Genomic DNA, 19,599 nt, shown 5'->3' on the forward strand with positions numbered 1-19,599 from the left:
TCCAGAATGTAATTAACTTTCCAGGCTGCAACTTCCCATAGAGAACTCCTTGAACTCCCACGCTGAGGCACCACTACGGCGGCCAGTTATGGAATTCCCTGTCTGTCGCTGTGGGTGGAGAAGGATGATGTGTCCTATCAAGCTGGGAGGCAGTGGTGAGAACAGCGGATGTGTTCAACCTTTGGTCGTCATTCCCTCTACTGGGAAACGACACTGCATTTTACTCCATTCACATTGCCTGATTGCGAAAAAAAAGAGTAGAAATGAAACCCATTTATTGCCCCATATAGCCTTTAAATCATGACTGATTTGAGTGACGTGTCATCTTTCCTCATCAGACCCAGATTCAAATGAAATGTGTCCTTGAGATTCACAAAATAAAATCTAACTAGCACCAATAAATGATGAAAAACCAAATCCCAAATCCTTTTCATAGTCAGACTTAATGAAAAAGTTTTGCGGCCTTTAAAAAAAAAAGATTCATTGTACAACATCAATCAAACGTTTCAAAAGTTTCAAATTGTCAATAATCTGGGAGGAAATAAACATCTCCCTCAAAATGTAGTTGAGAGGGCAGTTTAGTTGTATACAAGCATCGTTATGTACCGACCAGGTTGAAAGGCCCATGGTGGCGGTGCTGTTCTCTGTTGCTTTAACAAGCTCATGAATGCAGGAATACTGACATGCGATTTTAATGGGTAAAACAGTTTTGTCATTGCTGACAAAGAAAGAGCAAAAGTGCTTTGGAATACAAACAACAAAAGTGCTTTAGAATAACAGTTTCATACTTTTAGTGTCTCTTATCACAGAACCCTTTAGCCGATACGGAAAAATGTTCACACAACATGAAGAAAGCACACTGCAGGTCATTTAAGGTAACAAAACAGGCCAAATATGAAGCGAAGCTTATAACTACCTCATATTCTTTATACAAGTTGCAATAGGATCAACACTCAGGATTCTAAACATGGCATATACTGTAAAATGAAGTCAAATCCAACAAGCATAACCGAGAAATAGACTTACTGGGAGGATACAGCTCTCAAAGTTGTTCATAATGAACAAGGTGAGGAGGCGCCGGCTCTGCTTCCTGCAGGTGAGAGTCCTTGACGTGGTGTGGAACATCCTCCCTGAGGTGATGTTGTTCCTCTGGTGAGAACCTCCTCCTGAGAACCGGCGGTTTCCGGAGACCTCGGTGAACGGTCACGTCGCTTCTTCGCCGCCTCCCTGGAGGCGAGGCCGGCGGTGTTTGGCGCTCTCTTGCTCCGTTGCATCCTCTTGAACAGAGGCTCGCTGCGAGGAGATAACCTCCCAGTGTCATTGCCGGTTTCGGAAACCACAAACTGTTTTCGCCTCCTGCGCTCTTCTTGACTGTCGTTAGGACGCAACCCGAGCTGCGGAGCACAGTGGTGCTAGAGGCCAGTTTTTTTGAAGCCATTGAAGAAGTCATTTTTTTCTGTAAATCTTTGCAGAGTCGCGTTTCACTTCCCCGTCCTTGGCTGTAAACACACCGCCGGCCTCGCTGTCTGGGTCATGTCCCTCCTGTCTCACTCATTTTTATTTACAGTGTTCATGTCAATGTTAGAAACTGTTCAGTATGTTGGGCCACAGATGTAAGTCCACGTTTTGTAATAAGTCCAAAATGGAGATTTATTTGACCTCTGTGGGTTACTTTTTTCCTCCCAAGGTGTTCAACATATTTTGGTTGTTTTGTTATTTTGGAGATCACTGGACATTAATGATCTTTGGTATGAAATTAACATCTTCATCAGTCATCATCAGTATGTCTTCCTGAATAGTATTCACAGTTTCAGTGAGGAGAAATCCTGAATTTAGTTTTCTACTTCCGAGCATCAATTTTCTTTGCTTTGGATGAGAAACATTGACATCATCAAACATGAATTGCTCTCTGATTTTATGCATCTGCAGCATCGTGGAAATGGTGCCTCGACCTTCAGTCCTCTGTGAACCTCAACAAGCCTTCAGCAAAATCCTCATTTGGGTATTCTGAAGGATTAGTTTCACATGTTGGGAAATCTGCTCATTGACCTTGTTTTTTGCACGATTTTTGATGAGAAGATTGATACCACTGTTGATAGGTGGGGTTATATAATAAATATAACCCCACCTGTTTTGCTTCAGCCTTGTACGAGACTGGAGGCGAGGGGGGAAAGCGTTAACGTGGGACTGAACTAAGGTGAGAAGATATCCACCAACTATACCCGCACCTCTAAAGCCAACTCATTAACAATTTATATTTTGTTCATTTAGCAGAAATTCTCTTTCTCTTTTCTCAGAGTAGAAATTGGAGGAATGGGGCTGTTTTTCAGCAGCGACCTTGCGTCTGCTTTCAGTATGAATTGGTACATATTCATTAACAAGGCAATCCATGGTCGGCTCCCAAATTACCTGTGTGTCTACATCAAGCAGAAACGTGTCGGACGATACTCACGTTCTCAGGACTTCTTTATGCTCCTTGTCCGGAGATGGGAATCTGTCCCAAAAGGAACTTAAAGTTCTTAAATTTGAAACCTAAAGAACTGACGCTACTTACTGCTTTTAAATCTAAAATGAAGGAAATACAGGCAGCTTCACAAAATGAACCCGGTTACATCACTGTCTCCTAAACGTTTCGTTTATTTTAACGTCTTATTCTTTGTTTTGTTTGTAACTGTGTGTTTCTATGTTGCTGCCTGTGTCGGCCAGGTCTCCCTTGAAAAGGAGATTTTTAATCTCAATGGGACTTTCCTGGTTAAATAGAGGTTTAAATAAAATAAAACCTAAACACGGACAGTTCCTGTGCGTTTTAAAAAAACATCACCAGATGCCCAGAACACCGATGACACTGGTACTTGTTTGCGTGATCGGCATGCCAGACAACGGCGGGGAATCACGTTCCCTCCACACGCTCTAAATGAAGACACTGCTGTAAGGTAAAGGTGTCACAGCTCCGTCACTTCTCCCCCCCGTCATTTCCACCTCTCACTCCACGTAATTAGTTCATTCTGTGCACCTGCTGGTCGCATCCACCTGTCAGCTCCATCACACTCGCCTGTCCACCATCCTCCACCACACTCAGCCCCTTCAGCATTTAAACCCTCACTTGCTGCTGCCTCATAAGGACTCTGTGTTGAACTGCTGCTGCTTTGTCGTACTGCTTTGTGGGTCCGTACCTCACTCCTTATACTATAACTGTATAACTATAGCAGTTATAGAAACAATGAAAATGTCCTTGTGTCAAAGCAAGGTGTCCTCACGCACTTTCTGTCTCTTCTCATATTTGAAGCTGAAAGTTTTTCAGCTCAAAAAAGAAATGCTGTGATCATTTCAAACTTTTCACAGAGTTATCAAGAGTAGTAACCAAGAAGGCACCCATCTCCGTGCTTTGGAAGGAGGTGACAAATAAACCTCCAAGCGGATTGGTGGGTTGTTTCTAAAATTGTTGCATGTGCTTAATGTGTTTACGTGTTGCATTTCATCCCATTATCATTGTATGCTAGATGATTCCTGTTTTTAAATTGGGAAACTCAACAATATGCTCTGTTCACTGTCACTGAAGCCCTTGATGAGGAACTGATTAGGTTACGTACCCGGTGTAAAAAAAAAAAACATCCACCAGGATGCGGAGACATTTATGCTCTTTATCCCATTTGCCGGTGGGTTTCATGCTCTATCGGTTTTCCTATTTTCATCCTATGTGGAACGTCAGAAGTATGATTGGATTTACAAATGCCCCCAAGAGCACTCAGCAGAAATGTGCATTGTTGTGGGATGGAAATGCTATATTTTGCCACATTTGGCGCCGTGCGAAGTGAGACAGCCCGGCCAGATATCATTCCAGAAGCTGATAAGCTGCATGATCATGTTCCATATCTCGGGCCGACTGACAGAGCTTTTCTCCGGAGTCGCCGGAGTGGAACTGAAAAGTTCTCGTGCACGTGCACGTTAAGTTACGGGCCACGTAGCTCATTAAGAAACAGTCCATCACATGCCAGTGCTCACTTTCAACCATCACCCGCAAACACTCCCATCCCGCTTCTCTCTAGACACGCACGCACATAAATACACCATTCTAATCTGGTTTCATTCATTTCTTGTATTCCTTCTCTCCTCCCTCCCTCTTTTCTTTTTACATGAATACCTGGCTGACGCCTGCCCTGATTGGATCCTCTAAACTCCGACTAAGCCTTTTTTACCAACACAATGACATCAAACAATGTTTGAAATAATGCATGAACAGAAATGGCATAAAAATAAATATAAAGTCATATATTCAATATTGAGGCATTTGAAAATCAGGGCTTGTGTCAAATCTGAAAGCCAATTGTGTCTCGCATCAAACTCTTTTTCTCTATCGTTATCTGAATATACAGTAACTGTCAAAAGCCTGGACTAACTTTCTCCGTGTCCAAACTTTTGACTACTGTATATATGATATCATGCCTTGCATTTTAGATGTTAGAAGCATAGAACATGAAAGGAGATTTGTAAATAAGCCACAGGGCGGCGAAGGAGAAATACTCAACCTCATTTCCGAGTACTTCAACTTTACCCAGATTTATTGTAAATGCCAGGGGACCTTTTAACACAGGCAACATAATTATTAACATGTACACTTATAAGATGTCTGATTCTAAATGTCAAAATCAAGGGTCTCACATTCATTCAGCTCATAAGCTGCTTATTGGACTTTGCAATTAAACCAATTATTGAGTACTTTACTCTGTAAGATGGCACAGTGAGATACATGTCTTCAAAGTGCACAGACTCATTACAAGCCTATATTATGCAAACCTTCACGTCCATTAGCTTTAATAGCTTTAATATTTATGCATTATCTCATCTTGTCATATTCTGTATCTGTCACAAAAGACTGAACACAGCGGAGGACGAGCCGATGCACATCAGGATCAAATATCACTTTGGAAAGAAGAATGCTTACACAATGAACTGGGAACCAGCTCTAAATAAATAATGAGCTACATGAAAACAGATTGGTAAACACAATGTCAATGAATGGCAGCTAAGGATTCGTTCATCAATATATGTAAATCTGCATACGGACCACTTTCTTTTGGACCGATTAACATCGAATCAGCTGCCACTTCAAATGACAGATAAACAATCAATAACAATAACAACAATATTAAAGACTATATCAGACACCAAAATACCTGCACATCTTGTTTGCGCTTTCTCCACCCAAATAATGCTTAAAACTTAAAAAAAATATTATACAGACAGCATTTTATGAATAAAGATGCAGTAGGTCACTTGACAAGACTTCCCCTTTTTAACTAATACGCTTTGTTTCATTTTTAATGAGTTCTGCGACAAAGAGCGATAATCAAAAAGAAGAATTTCTGTCGGCCTATAACCTAAGTTTAGATCTAGTGGAGTAAAAAAAGTTTGATTATTAATCAATCCAGACTTATTAAAGTGGCATTATGAAATATAGGTATATTAAAACAGAACTTCCTTACAAGCATAGTGACTTTTTTAGCAGGACAAGATGAATACAGAACTGCAAACTGTCTTTCTTTTGACCAGACTAGATTGATAATGGTAACACTTTCCAAAAGGTTCAAGCATTACAAAAGAGAAAACAACATGATTGTATGTGAAAGACAGGAAGATATGGCACAAACTCCTCTGTGCTCCAAACAAGGCAATTAAACTGGGTGACTGAGTGAAGCACACATGGATGAGAGGGACGCCTGTACACACACACACACACACACACACACACACACACACACACACACACACACACACACACACACACAAAGCCATAGAAACCCGGCTCAGCAGAGTTGCGGATGAAATATTTAAACGTGTACCGACACCCCCCCCCCCCCGCCTAAAATGAACGCCCTACTTACATGGCCCATTTATAAGTAGTGTTTTCACTTAATTAAAAGGAGCGTTTCGTCTGTCCGCGGAGCTGAAACCAGCTTCACGCCAGATTGCTCTGCGTATCCTAATTTGATTCGCTTTGAACTCCACAACGGAGGTGCGAGACTAAAACGAAATGTTCCACGGTGCTGCGACACGGTGGTGTGAACATACAGCAGCAAACAAATCAATGACACGGTGAGTGCGTAGGGTGGGGGGGGGAGAGAGAGAGAGAGAGAGAGAGAGAGACGGTGTCTAGTGACCGAGGAGGAGCTCGTCCTCGCAGCTCACTCTCTGCCGTCGATCCGAGCAGGTCGCGTGCCTCCGGAGTGCGCGGGGAAGTGGATTTATTCTCCTCGTGCGACACATTGGACATCAACCAACTATTCCAGGTGGGTTTGAAGCTGTTTTTAAAATATATATATATACATATATATTTTTAGTTTTTGTTAAATAAATGTCAAACTGCTTATGAAAGTGAGCACCGTTAGTCATCGACCCGCACGGCGGTGCTTCTGCTAGATTAAGGACAAAGCAGATGGGAGCGAATGGGGGGGGGGGCGCTAATTGCTTTTTAAATTGGCGGGGCGCGGGGCGCGGGGGGGGGGGGGTCGCGGAATGTATGGTCGTATCCACGTTGCCCCCCCATCTGCCGCGGTGACAACTCTCCGATGTTTCTAATCCGATTTAGGCAACAACAACAAAAAAAGGCTCAGCAATTTGATGACAACGAGCGCTCCGGAGTCACGTCACAACTGTGTCTCTTTCAGAGGCTTTTTAACCGCCGCGACGGTCCGGACCCCTCACGTGCGTCACAGCGGGGGGGAAAGTTTCTGTCTCACTTCGCACTCTGCTCGCGTGCACCTCGCTCCCGAATGGCGTCCGTCTCATGTCCTCCTGTGTCTCCTCGTGTCTCTGCTTTCAGAAGATGCTCCTCTTCCTGCTGCCTGCTGTGGCTCTTTTGCTGAGCAGAGAATCCACGGTCTCCGGCAGCGGTACCGACAAATGGCTGAGCACCGTCGCCCAGTACAAGGACAGATCCTGGAACAGATTCAGAGACGTGAGTTTGACCTGAAAAACCACATTAAACATAGAGAGACAGATAGAGCCCACTGTGCCCTTGATAAAGCCCGTATGAGGACTTGAGCACTTGCCAGGAGGAATAATCCACCTTGTGTAACTCAGCAGGTTCCGATCCGGGTTGAGAGAGAAGAGCAGCCTAATAGACCAAATAACATCAGACTTCTGCAGGGAAAGGCAGAGAAAAAACACACCAAACAGAAATCACAGCTCATGTTTTCACAGAATTATTTCTTTGACTGTTTTTACTTGAAATTATGAAATATATATATATATATTTTTTCACGTTCAAGTAGTCTTACTGTTATATTGGGCTTTGATAACTCAATTCATCATCTCCGGCTGTCAGACATATTATGGACAGCTATGAGTCCGGTGGTGCTTCATAAAATACCCAACAGCCTCTGCAGTAATGATTTATGTATTGTATTTTTTTTCCGCTCCTTCATGCTTTACCGGGAAAAAAGGAACATGCAGTAAATGTAAAAGACACCCATGTGCGCGTGGCCGTGTCCGCGTAGTTCCCATGTGAACTGCGGGGAATGGCCAAGGCGGCGTCTTATCGAGGGGTATCAGGCATGAGATGATATCACACAAGTCTCCATGTTAGTTGATTGGTCGCCAGCTAAATCCATGTTCTCGTCAATACGAACGCATGGTGAAGAAATGAGATGTTCTCGATAACCTTATTTCTGAAGGATAACCCTGTAAACACAACGCTGATTAAGAGCCTCATCTACATTTGAAGTATAGGCATGATTCTCTACGGCAACGCCGACGTGGAGGTCTAATTATTGTGAGAAAAAAAACAAATTACGCCGGGTGCTGTGCAGCCAGATTGTTTTTAGAGACACCTAATATATTATGGTGCGCAAAACATCCACAGTATTTCTAATTCATAGAACGGCGCAGCCATGTAAACATGGTTTAAATGTGACACTCAGCGCAAACATTATACGGCTTCGTTGAGGAGCTGGAAGAGAATATATGTGAGGCTGCCAGACGGTGCGATTTGAACAGTTTTACAACTACTTACGGGGAAATTAGAAGGATCAGAGCTGTAATCGCACTGAACGCATCGTGCCATGAACACAGTGATTGGAGGTATGACAACAACGCACAAGCTAACGCGCTCTCCAGTCCAACCAGTCGCCATCAGGGCGATGGTGACGGATTGCACCCCGGCAGCTTTGCCTTTCGATCACTCCTTACACGACAGTGTCCTCAAGAGGTTTCAGTGGACACTGGGCAACTTTTTGGCCTTGGGCCTCATGATGTGCTCAAATTGTGCAACTTTTCTCATGGCAAAGTTTACAGTGTTGGTGTCAATGGTGGTCTGAAACTGTGGCCTCCATGACGGATATTTTAAAGGTGTGGTGACAAGAAAAACAGACATTATCTTAATTCTCATTGAGTCATAAACTCTTCCATGGATTTTTCTTCCATGCCTCTCTTTCCCACTCAATTTTGTCGTCTGTCTCCAGAGCTGTGAATGATCCCGTGCTTCTTCAACCATGGCACTCTCGCCCCCCCCCCCTCCCACTCCATCTGCCCTCCCCCGTGACTCCCCCTCTCCAGCGTTCCCCCCTCGCCTGCCCTGTTTCACTCTGCATCCTTGATGAGCCACTTGCTCCGTCTGCATAATGTATGAGCGTCCATTTGTTGGCAGGGGAGCTGGTGCAATTGTTAACAGTCAAAGTTCAGGTGGCTTATCTCGAAAACAGAAGGAAAATAGGATTTGACTTATTTTCTTCTGCTCGGCACATTCCGAACAAAAGGCCTGTAATGCAGACAGACGCTTTACTGCAGTTCACTCCAATCCGGGGAGACGGTGAGGTGGAAATAAAAGAAAAATGTCCTTCCTCACCGTCACATTTTCTATGTTTAAAAAAGAGCCAACGTCTTTGTTGCTTACTTGTATGCATAATGCAGACATGAATTTCAGTTGGAATAAATAAACATTCGAGCGATTGTGGAATAAACCACACAGTGTATTTGCTTCAGACTCAATTCCGTAGGCCGGCTAGCTCGCTGAGCCAGTCTGAATGTGATTAGTTCAGTTCTCTTGTGGAAAAGGGTCTTATGCTAAATAGTAGTAGTGCGCTAAATAGCTTATTCAGCTTGTTAGGAGATCTAAATGTTTCTGACCAATTAAATATTTTCTTACTCTTTGATTTGCTCGGCCAACTTTGCTAATTTTTTTTTCCAAATCACTTGTTATATTTGAAGCCAACAGTATTTTCCTTTTTTCCCAATTTGCATTTTCGGGATCTCATACACAAATAGAGTATATCTGCCTTGGACATACACACATTTGTATGCGGCACTGACTTCCTCTGTGCTTGTGTTTCATGCAGAATCAGCTTTGTTTATAAGCCTGCAGCTGCCTGGTATTGTTGACATATATTGGGGGTATTCAGTGGGAAAAGCAGCTGCAGTAAAACCAAATAGCATATTACCCGAGAGCTCTCTCCTTACACTGTATTTGTTAGTTGGGTGAACCTGAGGACGCTGTAACTAGAGTTGTACACATTTTAAGTTAATAATTATAGTCATTAACTGTTTCTAAAGTATACACCAAATCACTTTACATTGCTCATCTTTAGCGTTGAAACCGCTTCCCTCAGTCCTCTGTGGTCTCCGCATCCAAAAGAGGAAATACCAATAATTTGGAAGCAAACCATTGAAGCGTTTGTTGAAAGGTCGGAGATCAGCGGTTTGAAAAGCTCACGCTGTAATTGCTTTTTACACAGCAGTGAAGTCTATCAGATAACACTGCACCTATTATGATCCGGGTATTGCTGAGCTGGCCGCTTGCAGCCAGTTCAGCCAGTCTGGCATGAGCAAGCTTATTATTGGTGGATTTATGCAGTTCAAGGAAATTTTTGGGGGCGTTTGTATTGGAGTGAAAGCTCGGTAAGCATCGCTGCATAACAATAGCATAGGTTGATCTACCTTGAGCGTATATGCAGATAACTGATGATCAGGACCATGTGATGTCACGAGTCTGAGCAAAAACTCTTTCCAGCTTTCCAGCACAGAAAGTTGCTCAGATCGACAAGATGTTTACACATTCTTCAATTCGACTTTTACTCTTAATTTTGACAAACTCACAGCCGTCTCAAGTTGTCTCGTGTTGTATAATCTTCTCTCCCGCGTTCTCTTATCAGAAAATGTCTCTGCAAACAGTGACAGAAACGTCTGTCATCGGCACACAGGGAGGGGAAGACCCACTCTTATCACCAGGAAGAGGAGAAGTTGATTTGCACTTTTCCCAGTCGTGTTGCTTATTTCTCCTAAAAGAGCCGTTTCTCCTCCACGTCAGCCTTCCCGTTCTTTCCTCTCACGCTTCCTGCTTAAACAACCCTGTCTCCCGCCCTGCTGGCACGCCGTCAGCTTTGCCTGAAAAGCACAAAATCAGAGGTGTGCTGCACATGCCCTCATATATTGGTCCAAGTGCATGCCGTCCCCGGGCTCCCTGTTCATTAGCTGGTGGAGCCGGTGTTAGGGAAACTCTGATGACAGCTACAAACTACCACGCGTGTGTTTTGCGTGGTTGCATTGTGACAGCGTGTGTCGGAGCCAGCGGCCTGTCTCCCGGTGACAATTAAATTCTGTCATCTTTTTATCTTCACTATTTACTTTCTCCGGAGCTGCCAGTCACCGACCCGCGCCGTCTCTCTTAATCAAAACGCGGTGCGTCGACCCCCCCGTGGGCGCCGGTGTGTATTACATGCATACCGGTATGTTTTGTGTTTGTGGAGTCGAGGTATTTTGCTGCGCCTGCACATTCTTTTTTCGTCCCCGGCTCTGACACGTGGTGAACACGCTCCCACCGAAGCCCAAACGAGCGGCTCCCCTTCCGCTGTGTCTACGCCGGCACCCTGCTGTGCGTGCGTGTGTCCTAAATCCGCAGCTGAGGGGGAGAGGTGGGGGGTGCGGTTTAGAGGAACAGCTTAGACGAGAGACAAACCCTGAAGTCACCTTCACCTTCTCCCACTGACACACACACACGCACACATACATAAACCCTGTGAGTGAACACCCCCCTGCAGACATACTGTATTCACGGCAATTAAACAAAGTCTCGGGTGAACACCTGTCATTCTCTCTTATCTCTCCTTTGCTCTGTCCCACATTCCTCTTTCTCCTCTTAAGCCGCCTCTCTACTTTCTCTTCAGACCGTTTATCCCCGGCCTTCACTCCTGGCTCTTCTCTCTCTCACGTTTTGCACTCTACCAACTCCCGATGAAAGGATGTCCTTCAAAATAAAGCTTCTTCTCTTTTCCTTCCCTTTCCCCTTTGCTGGGCTTTCCTTCCTTCCTTCCTGCATACTCCTGGCATTCAGCTATTGATTTAAATTGAGAAAATTGCGAGCCTTATCTGTGTGTTGACTGAGAGTCTTCCTCGTCGTGTTGTTTCCCTTTAAACTGAATTGTGGAACATTTTCACAGAATCTCTCTCTGGTTTGCTCACAAAGCACACAACACAACAAAACCCACAGCTTCCCATCCACCCTGAGGCTCTTGAAGGGATCGATCAGTAAATTTACAGGGCCTGGTTACCCTGATTGGAGCCTTGATACAATCAATAAATGTGTGCAGAGACAGGAAGACACACACAAATACACACATATGCAGGAACGCACACACACGCAAACTAGCATTCGGAGGACAATTCGGTCACAGGATAGAGGTCACTGTCCCCTATGACCAGGATAAATCGCTTTTCGACTGTGCGTGTGTGTGTGTGTGTGTTGGAGGACAGAACAGAGACAGGCAGACAAAGCATGGGAGCTAAAGGGCTGCCAGTGTTAAACTGACTGCTGAGAAGAAAGAGGAAATGGGGAAAAAAGGTAAGAGAAAAGGGAAGAGGAGGAGCTTTCATGTGAAGCCTATCAACACTGCGGCAGAACAGATGGACGGGCAAGAAGGGAACGATGGGAGAAATGTGGAATCCATCATCACTAAAACATACATGTGTGTGTGCTTCAGTCAGCATGACATGGCAGCCTCCAAACTCCTCTCTCTCTCTCTTCATCGGGATTTTCTTTCTATTGGTCTATTTGGCGCTGATATCAAGCGCTCCTGCTGAGCCGTTGATTCTTTTAAAGAAATGCTTTGCTGCAGACGTTTAAAGCGTCAGACAAAGAAACCACCCACAGACCGTTGTTGTTGCTGTTGACTTTTTCATACGTTCTCTTTTGGCGCTTTGCACCATTAGCTGAGTGCCATCTTCTACCTTTATATCGGACAGAAAGAAGACATCTCTTGCCCTGTAGGCCACTCACAACAAAACCGTTTACACTGGTGAACGGCATGCAGATTAGAGGGAAAGATGTGTTTTTGATTTTGGGTTGAATGTTCCTCAGAATGTTTTGGAGCAATCAAGAGAAATACAATATTGACCTTTTAGCCACGGGAGTGGTGGGAATCCAGGAATCCTAATGAATCTTAAGCTTGTGTTCTGTCATTATCACCCGGTGAAACAGAATATGCATGTGATTGGTTGGATAAAAAGTGGGCAGGGATAGAGGGTGGTCCACAGATGCAGCTGACCGACAGATGTGACGATAGCGTTTGTTGAAATTTGTAGCTCACACCAAATCATGGAAGAAAACATGAATGTTTTTTCTAAATCCAATCTAATACGTCATTACACTGCATGCATAGTGATCCTTGTGGCTCCAACCTGCTGTATCTTCACTACAATTTCACCACATTTCATGTCCGCAGTTGTCTTGAGCAAATGTACATAATACTAATGACAGAATCTGTACGGCAGTGGGTTTTCCCTCACATCTGTCTTTGATGGAAGTGTTTGTGTGTGTGTGTGTGTGTGTGCAAACATGCGCATAATAGGTTGTTTTGATCATCGTGTGTCAGAGAACTTTACTCTATATGTCTGAATAGTTTTGCATGTATTTGTGTGAATGTCGCTATTGCCATTAATGAAGCTGCCCTCCCCCCCCCCCCCCCCCCCCGCTGTGCAATGGCTGGTTCTGTATGATCTGATGTTTCTTCCTCAGGGTTGGGCTCCCTGTGCATCCCTCCATATGCCAGCGTATGATTTGTCTTTTTCTAAATCTGTTTTATATGTTGCAATGAGTAAAGATGAGTTCATGTGGCCTCAATTCCATCGACACCAACACCCTGGAACTAGCTCACGTAAATGGAATGCAGTGAAGTCGATCCAGCTCAATAAAAAAGCACAAATATTACACCATATCAGTACGGAACATAACACTCAGCATTCATCAGTGTTGTTGATTTTCTTTTTAACTCCTAATAATCATATTTTATATCTCGCAATACGTGGCCCACGTTGTTTGGAAGAAATAGTTGGACATATTGTGTTTCAGAAGGAGCACGATCAGTTATATATATAATGCCGTGGATTTTGGCCTTCTGTTACCCTTTTTTCACACCTCCCCTTTCGATCAATGTCAGCATCTCTCCCTCTCTTCATCTCACTCACCGATGTTTATAGTCGCTAAAACCATGTCGGATTGAATCGGTCATTATCTAATTCCCCCCCTCGCCCCCCCCCCCCCCCCCCCCGCTGAGGCCGGGGTAACAGTTACTGTTTGTGTGCGCCTGTGTGTGTGAGTTAGCGGTTGAGAGCTGTCTTGTCTGCTTCAATAATTCAAAAGGTGTCTCCTGCCGTGAGGCTGCTGAGAGACGGGTGGAGGGCGAGAGAGAGGAAAAGGAGGGAGAGATTGACACAAAGACGTGGCAGATCGCCCCCCCCCCCCGGTAGCTTATAGCGATTTATCTGTATTCCTCACTGCATCGTTTTGTAGTAACTCCCCTCTGTCGCTCTCTCGTTTATGGAACACAAAACTCTTGGGATTCATAGGTGGCGGCAATGAATAGTTGGACCCTGAGGGGTTGAATGAATACTGCATGCAGATCCGTTGAATCTCTGCATGCGTGTGTGTGTGTGTGTGGACAGATAAACCAAGAGCCCTCTGGGTAACGCAGCTAGACAGTGTTAGTTTTTCCAATAACTAAATGAAACTGAAATGTCTGCTGTGAAATTTTTTTTTCTTCTTCCTGCGTTTCTCAAGGTCTGCTGGTCTGAAATGAGGGTTGCATATTCCAGCGTGGACCAAAGCGACTACACAACCGAAGCCCTGAATGACATAAAGTGTGTTCTTTTCTAATGCTTGTCCTTCAAGGGTGGCAGGGTAATAATCAAAATGAATTTACACCAGTCCCCCCAACTGTAATCCAGTAATTACATCAGCGGCATGTTGTTGCTATTCACTCTTAATTGAGACACCCCAGTTTGTCGTCGGTCTCTCCATTGTTGTTGTTGTTGTTGTGCTTCTGCTGTCGGCGTGGGAGGAGTGAGTTATTTTAGCTCGGTGCGAGCAGCGGATGAGGACAGTGTTGGACACGGCGCTCCACTTTGACCCCTCAGGTGAATTCGGCTGCTGCTGGTCGGGGGTGAAGGTGCCGGTGTTGAAGTCATAGCGCGTCATTGACGACTTCTCTCCGGTTTGCCTCACGTTGTCAGAGTAACAGCTGGCCCGATGTGCCTTTCTAATCCACGGAGACACACGCAACCAGATTTAAGACAGATGGCGTTTCATCCCTTGTATCCTATTTCAACTTTTTGTGTGAACACATGATCCAAGGGAAAACTTTAATTAAAAAGTCATTTGGAACTTATAATGGTATTTGTAGTGAAGATGTCGGTAGAGGAGTAGTTATAGATGATTGGGTACCCGGAAAGAAACCAACTACAGTATGTTGAGTATGCGGGACAGGGACGGTTATCGATTTTAAAAAGGATACAGCACAATCGTTAAATGAGAGGACACGGTTGCATTATATAAGAATTAAATTAAATAAGAGCAGATAACATAGTTCTAAAATTCATGTATACAATGCTCTTATTTAACAAACATGTAATTGCTTTGAATCAAATTGAATTATGAATTTCAGACTGTTTGCAATGAAAAATTATATTTAGACCACACTTTCTTGAGGTTACACACAATTATATTTAATTCAGGTTAACACATGACAGAATAACGAAAGAGTTGAACAAAGTCATTAAACTTTTCACTGGTGTAGGAATATGGCAACTTTAATCAACAATGTGATCTGTGTCTGCAGTGCGCTTGAGTTTGCGTCTACGATTCTACGAGGAGAACTGTACCAACATGGCGTTTAATCGAGTTGACTGTAAACGATGCCGGTAATACACTTACTCCATGCGGTTTGTGCGGCAGACGTTGACCTGCGGCACCCGAAAGCTTGTCTTTCATTACCAATGAATCGTTCAGCACTTTCTTCAAGGTTAAATACTCGATTCTGTTCTTGCCGTATAGGATTTTGTTTTGTTCAATTATCATTGAACATCAGTTTTATATCAAAACTCTTGCCAATCCAATCTCCATGTGCTGTCATCCAAAACGAAAGGAAATCAACGGCACATATTTCAATGATATTCATTTGTAACGCTTCAGCAGGAAGACGTCAAACTGAGAGCGCTGCTTGTTCCCCATATTGGTACAGACGGGGTCCAGGGGGGTGCAAAAAGCTGACCTATAGCATCCAATGTAATAAATATCCAGATTTCATCTGGTTCCTGTCAACACAGCATGAGGTCACAGGCCTTGATATGTATGTGGCTGAGCATCTGAGAAGTACAACAGATCATCTAGTTTCGTGCCATTCACTTGCATCTTTGTGGCAAAGCCGACTGAGGTCTAGTGCTTAGTGTTCAGGTTTTTCTGATGACTGGAAACCCTCCAACCTCCCTGAGCGATGGACCCCCCCCTCACGTGAGATTCTCCTCCCTCTGTTCCTGTAACGCTGCGTTAACAAAGGCACGATGCGTGTGATGACAACGGCCGTCCCAGTGATCGAACAGTGGGCGGGGCAAAGACACTGCAAGAACAGTGCAGCCAAAGGCCAGTCGTGTTGGGGTGAACAAAAGGAGATTGATTATGCATGACGTCATGCTTCAATGGACGGGGGAGAGCGACGTCGTCAGATGTGTGGGTGGAGAAAATTATGCATTTATGCATATGCATGTTGAAGAACGGTTTGACACAATCAATTATTAAACTCAGTTGACTCATCCTCTGAGCTGCAGCTGCAAACACAATTGAATGTACCACAAATTTAGCACAGCGTATGGAATTCATTTTCATCTCTTTAAACCCCCCCTCCTCGCTCTGTCTGCCTTTTTGTTTGTTTAGGATTTTGTGTGTGTGTGCGTGTGCGTGCACTTCTGAACTGGAACGCACAAGTGTTTGGCTTGTTCCTTGTGATTTCCTCACGGATTTTGAGTTGGAGGATATAGTGAGCTTGGATGCTGCTGATTAATACTAGGAGCTGATTTTATCAGATATCTGGTGCTAATAATCATCAGTAAGGTGGGTGTTATGGATTAGTGGATAAAGATCAGAGCCTATTATATTATTGATCAGAGCCTATATTATATTATTGATTTAACATGAAAATATCCATCAACCATAGTAATAATATATTAATTCAATCTGTTCAATCAATCATCAAAAGCAAATATTGGCCAATATATCTTTACCCCTTATATACAGTCCAGTATGGGTGTTAAATTGAACACACACTTGATCTAATTTTAAATAGTCAACAGCAACGTAAACTACTTTTAGTTTGACGATAACCCCCCTGGTGCACACAAACACACACACACACAAACAAGCGTGTACACACTGAAATGAAATGCTTTTCAACTTGTTTTTACTCCTGTTACTTACTTAGTGTTTATGGGGAGAGATTTGCCACTTGAATAAGTCCCATGATCCCACTCTGACCTTCCCTGCGGGGTTTGTCAGTTGCTCTCTAGGGAACTTCTATTATTGAGCCGAGCGCGCGTTGTTTCACTGCTTGGGACACAGACACGGCACTACCTTTCCAGGATGACTTGAGGATCCCTGAGTAGACGCATTTTCTGAGGGTAAAGGAATAATATTGACTTTGGTAGAAGCTGAATGTTAAGAGCACCACAGATGTACAGTATATGTGAGCATTTTCTATCTTACTTATATTCCTATGAATTAAGTACTAAAATGTTTGAAGTGTCTAAACTTAGTAAAGTTAGCATTTCTGCTCTTTCTGAGCATGAATGTGTGTGTGGGGGACTTATTCACTCTTCCCACACTTCCTCCTTTGTCCCAGTTTAACAAGGACACTCAGCAGGGTCAGACTGCAATATCCCTCACTCAGATTTTATAACTGGCCTAGTTTCAAACTTTTGCAGCAGAGGTCAAAGTGTTGGTAAACATTTTGTGCAGTATGCTCGTGTGCAGGTTGCATCTCACACACTCCGCACATTTGATCACAGCTCTCAGGAAATGTTAGTGTGTGTATTTGTGTCTGCATGTATTTGGATTATTTGCATTTAATCATACTTTAATACATAATCATCCATTTTAGAAGGAACACGTAGCAAACAGTGATTGGTATTAATGTTTTCTTTTTCTATGAACTTCTCCCTCGTGAGCATGTGCTCTTGAAGAACACCGTGCTGTGTGCAGAATGTCAGTTGTTGAGCTAACGTATTCTCTTTCTTTTTTCCTTTCATGTCTCACCCAATCCTCTTTTTTCACTGATGGCACAACAGGTAAGTCTCTATTTTCTATCTGTTCATTTTGTTGCTTAACAACAGTAGTTAGTGTGTGTGTGTTTGTGTGTGCACATACATATTTTTGAGGGGACTTGGGCTGTTTCTTTGAACGTGTGTTTCACACAAACACAGATCTACTCTACACACACACACACAGGCAGAGATTTGTGGCTGTGTGCTCTGCTCTCCCCTGAGTCTCCACACACACACACGCGCACGCACGCACGCACGCACGCAAATGTGTGTGTCCACACATGAGAATGTTCAATGCCACCTGCCTGATCGGATATCGGATACATTACAAGCTCAAAGGTGCGTCTGTAAAACATCTGTTATCTCTGGTGCTCATCCGTTTTAATGAAGAACAGCTCCTAACAAAGCTCCCAGAATTTTCTCATAATGAAATCCCCCTCCCCCCCTTTTTAGTTATTTAAATGGTTTTCTTTTGAGGCAGTATCAGGAAATATTGTTTCTTCATCAGCAGTAACTTCACATGACTCAGACCCTCTCTGCCCTTTGCGCTCCCTCAGGAGAGGAGCCCCTGTAATGAGGGAGGATGAAGGAGGCCTGTTTTTGATAAATTGTTCACATTGGGCCCGTGTACTGTCCACACCGCACTACCACGCAGGCCCAATGCAAACCATGCCACCTCGCCATGCGGTTTTCATTCACCCTAACACCGAACGCCGAACCGGCGGGCTCTAAAGCTCATTTATTATTATTTATTAGGAGCCACTTTCTACTCCCGTCTCCGCACCCTGGATGGATGCTATCCAAGTGATAGAAAGGTGCATAACACTTTGCACACAGTCTTTTATTAACGTTATGAATATGACCATTCACTACTGTACCCCCGAGTCTACAGAAGAGTGGGGGAGATAGTAGTGGAGAAACAGGGGGACTTAGCAGGAGAGCAACCAAGCATCAGTTCTGAAAGTGACAGCTCCATTACTGCGATCATCCATTAATAAGCAGCCAGGTCATTAGTGTGAGAAATGAATCAGGGCGTTCACACAGACAAACAAACACAATGCTAATCTCTGTCCTCAAACAGAGTGTCAACAGCCTCGACATGAATGAGCAGAGTGGAAAGTGAGGGTTCAGGGGGGGAGAGACATGTTGGGATATAGGAAGATATTGCATCAGACAAATGACAAGCTGAAGGGGATGGAAATGGAAAATTGATCTGGCAGATATAGGCTTAGAAAAGGGAGGAAAGATGAAAAGAAGCAGCAGCAGGAGGACGGGAGTAGTGGATTGTCTCTGAGTTTGGACAATAACAGCTCCATTATGTCGTCTGTAGAGTAATTAGTTGTGGAAATGAATTCTGCTGCTCGCAGACAGACAAACAGTGCTGATCGCGAGCCTCAAACAGACTGCCAATCAACCACCGAGTGTGGAACCTGTCGTCTGTCCCACACGTCTCCCCGCTGCGTCATTACCCGACCCAAAAGTCACATTTCATTCATGAAGAAACGTTTCCTGCCTCTACTTCAATTCTAAAATTCATTTTTTTTTCGTTCATTCCCCCTTTTTGTGTCTGACTGTCACTGCATTTTCATATAATTGCATATAATTGTTAACTCGTCAACCATATCATCAACACATTTCCAACAGGTCTTTTCATCTACGTCTCTAAAAAGGAAAGTCGTAAAATTGTACTTGACAGTTTTGAAGTACAATAACAGCGCCTCCATTATAGAACAAGCGTTGTGGTTCTGTGTGTGTGTGTGTGTGTGTGTGTGTGTGTGTGTGTGTGTGTGTGTGTGTGTGTGTGTGTGTGTGTGTGTGTGTGTGTGTGTGTGTGTGTGTGTGTGTGTGTGTGTGTGTGTGTGTGTGTGTGTGTGTGTGTGTGTGTGTGTGATATGGCGGTGGCGTGGTAAAAGCTCCAAACTACGTCTGCTGATGATGTTGTTGGAGGAAATTGAACCACTGTGCCATTTAGGATTTTGTCGATGATTTATCTTAAAGGCTGAATATTTTCTCTGAAAGCCGCTA

The 19,599-nt window shown here is 43.9% G+C and overlaps 1 protein-coding gene across 4 annotated transcripts in view; it reads left to right on the forward strand.

Moving 5' to 3' along the window:
* The first annotated feature begins 5,871 nt into the window (after window positions 1-5,871).
* The window catches only part of spock1 (SPARC (osteonectin), cwcv and kazal like domains proteoglycan 1), a 68,447-nt gene continuing 54,719 nt past the window's right edge, over window positions 5,872-19,599 (forward strand). For 2 of the 4 annotated variants that reach the window (XM_078102151.1, XM_078102153.1), the window contains exons 1-2: window positions 6,163-6,287; window positions 6,824-6,955. In XM_078102151.1, coding sequence (XP_077958277.1) covers window positions 6,824-6,955 — 132 coding nt within the window. In that variant the 5' untranslated portion in view covers window positions 6,163-6,287. Of the gene's footprint in view, window positions 6,288-6,820; window positions 6,956-19,599 lie in introns of all 4 variants that reach the window. The other 2 variants (XM_078102152.1, XM_078102150.1) reach the window with 2 other exon arrangements.

Source organism: Gasterosteus aculeatus, chromosome 4 (genome assembly GCF_964276395.1).
Source record: "Gasterosteus aculeatus chromosome 4, fGasAcu3.hap1.1, whole genome shotgun sequence".
NCBI classification, from domain to species: Eukaryota; Metazoa; Chordata; class Actinopteri; order Perciformes; family Gasterosteidae; genus Gasterosteus; species Gasterosteus aculeatus.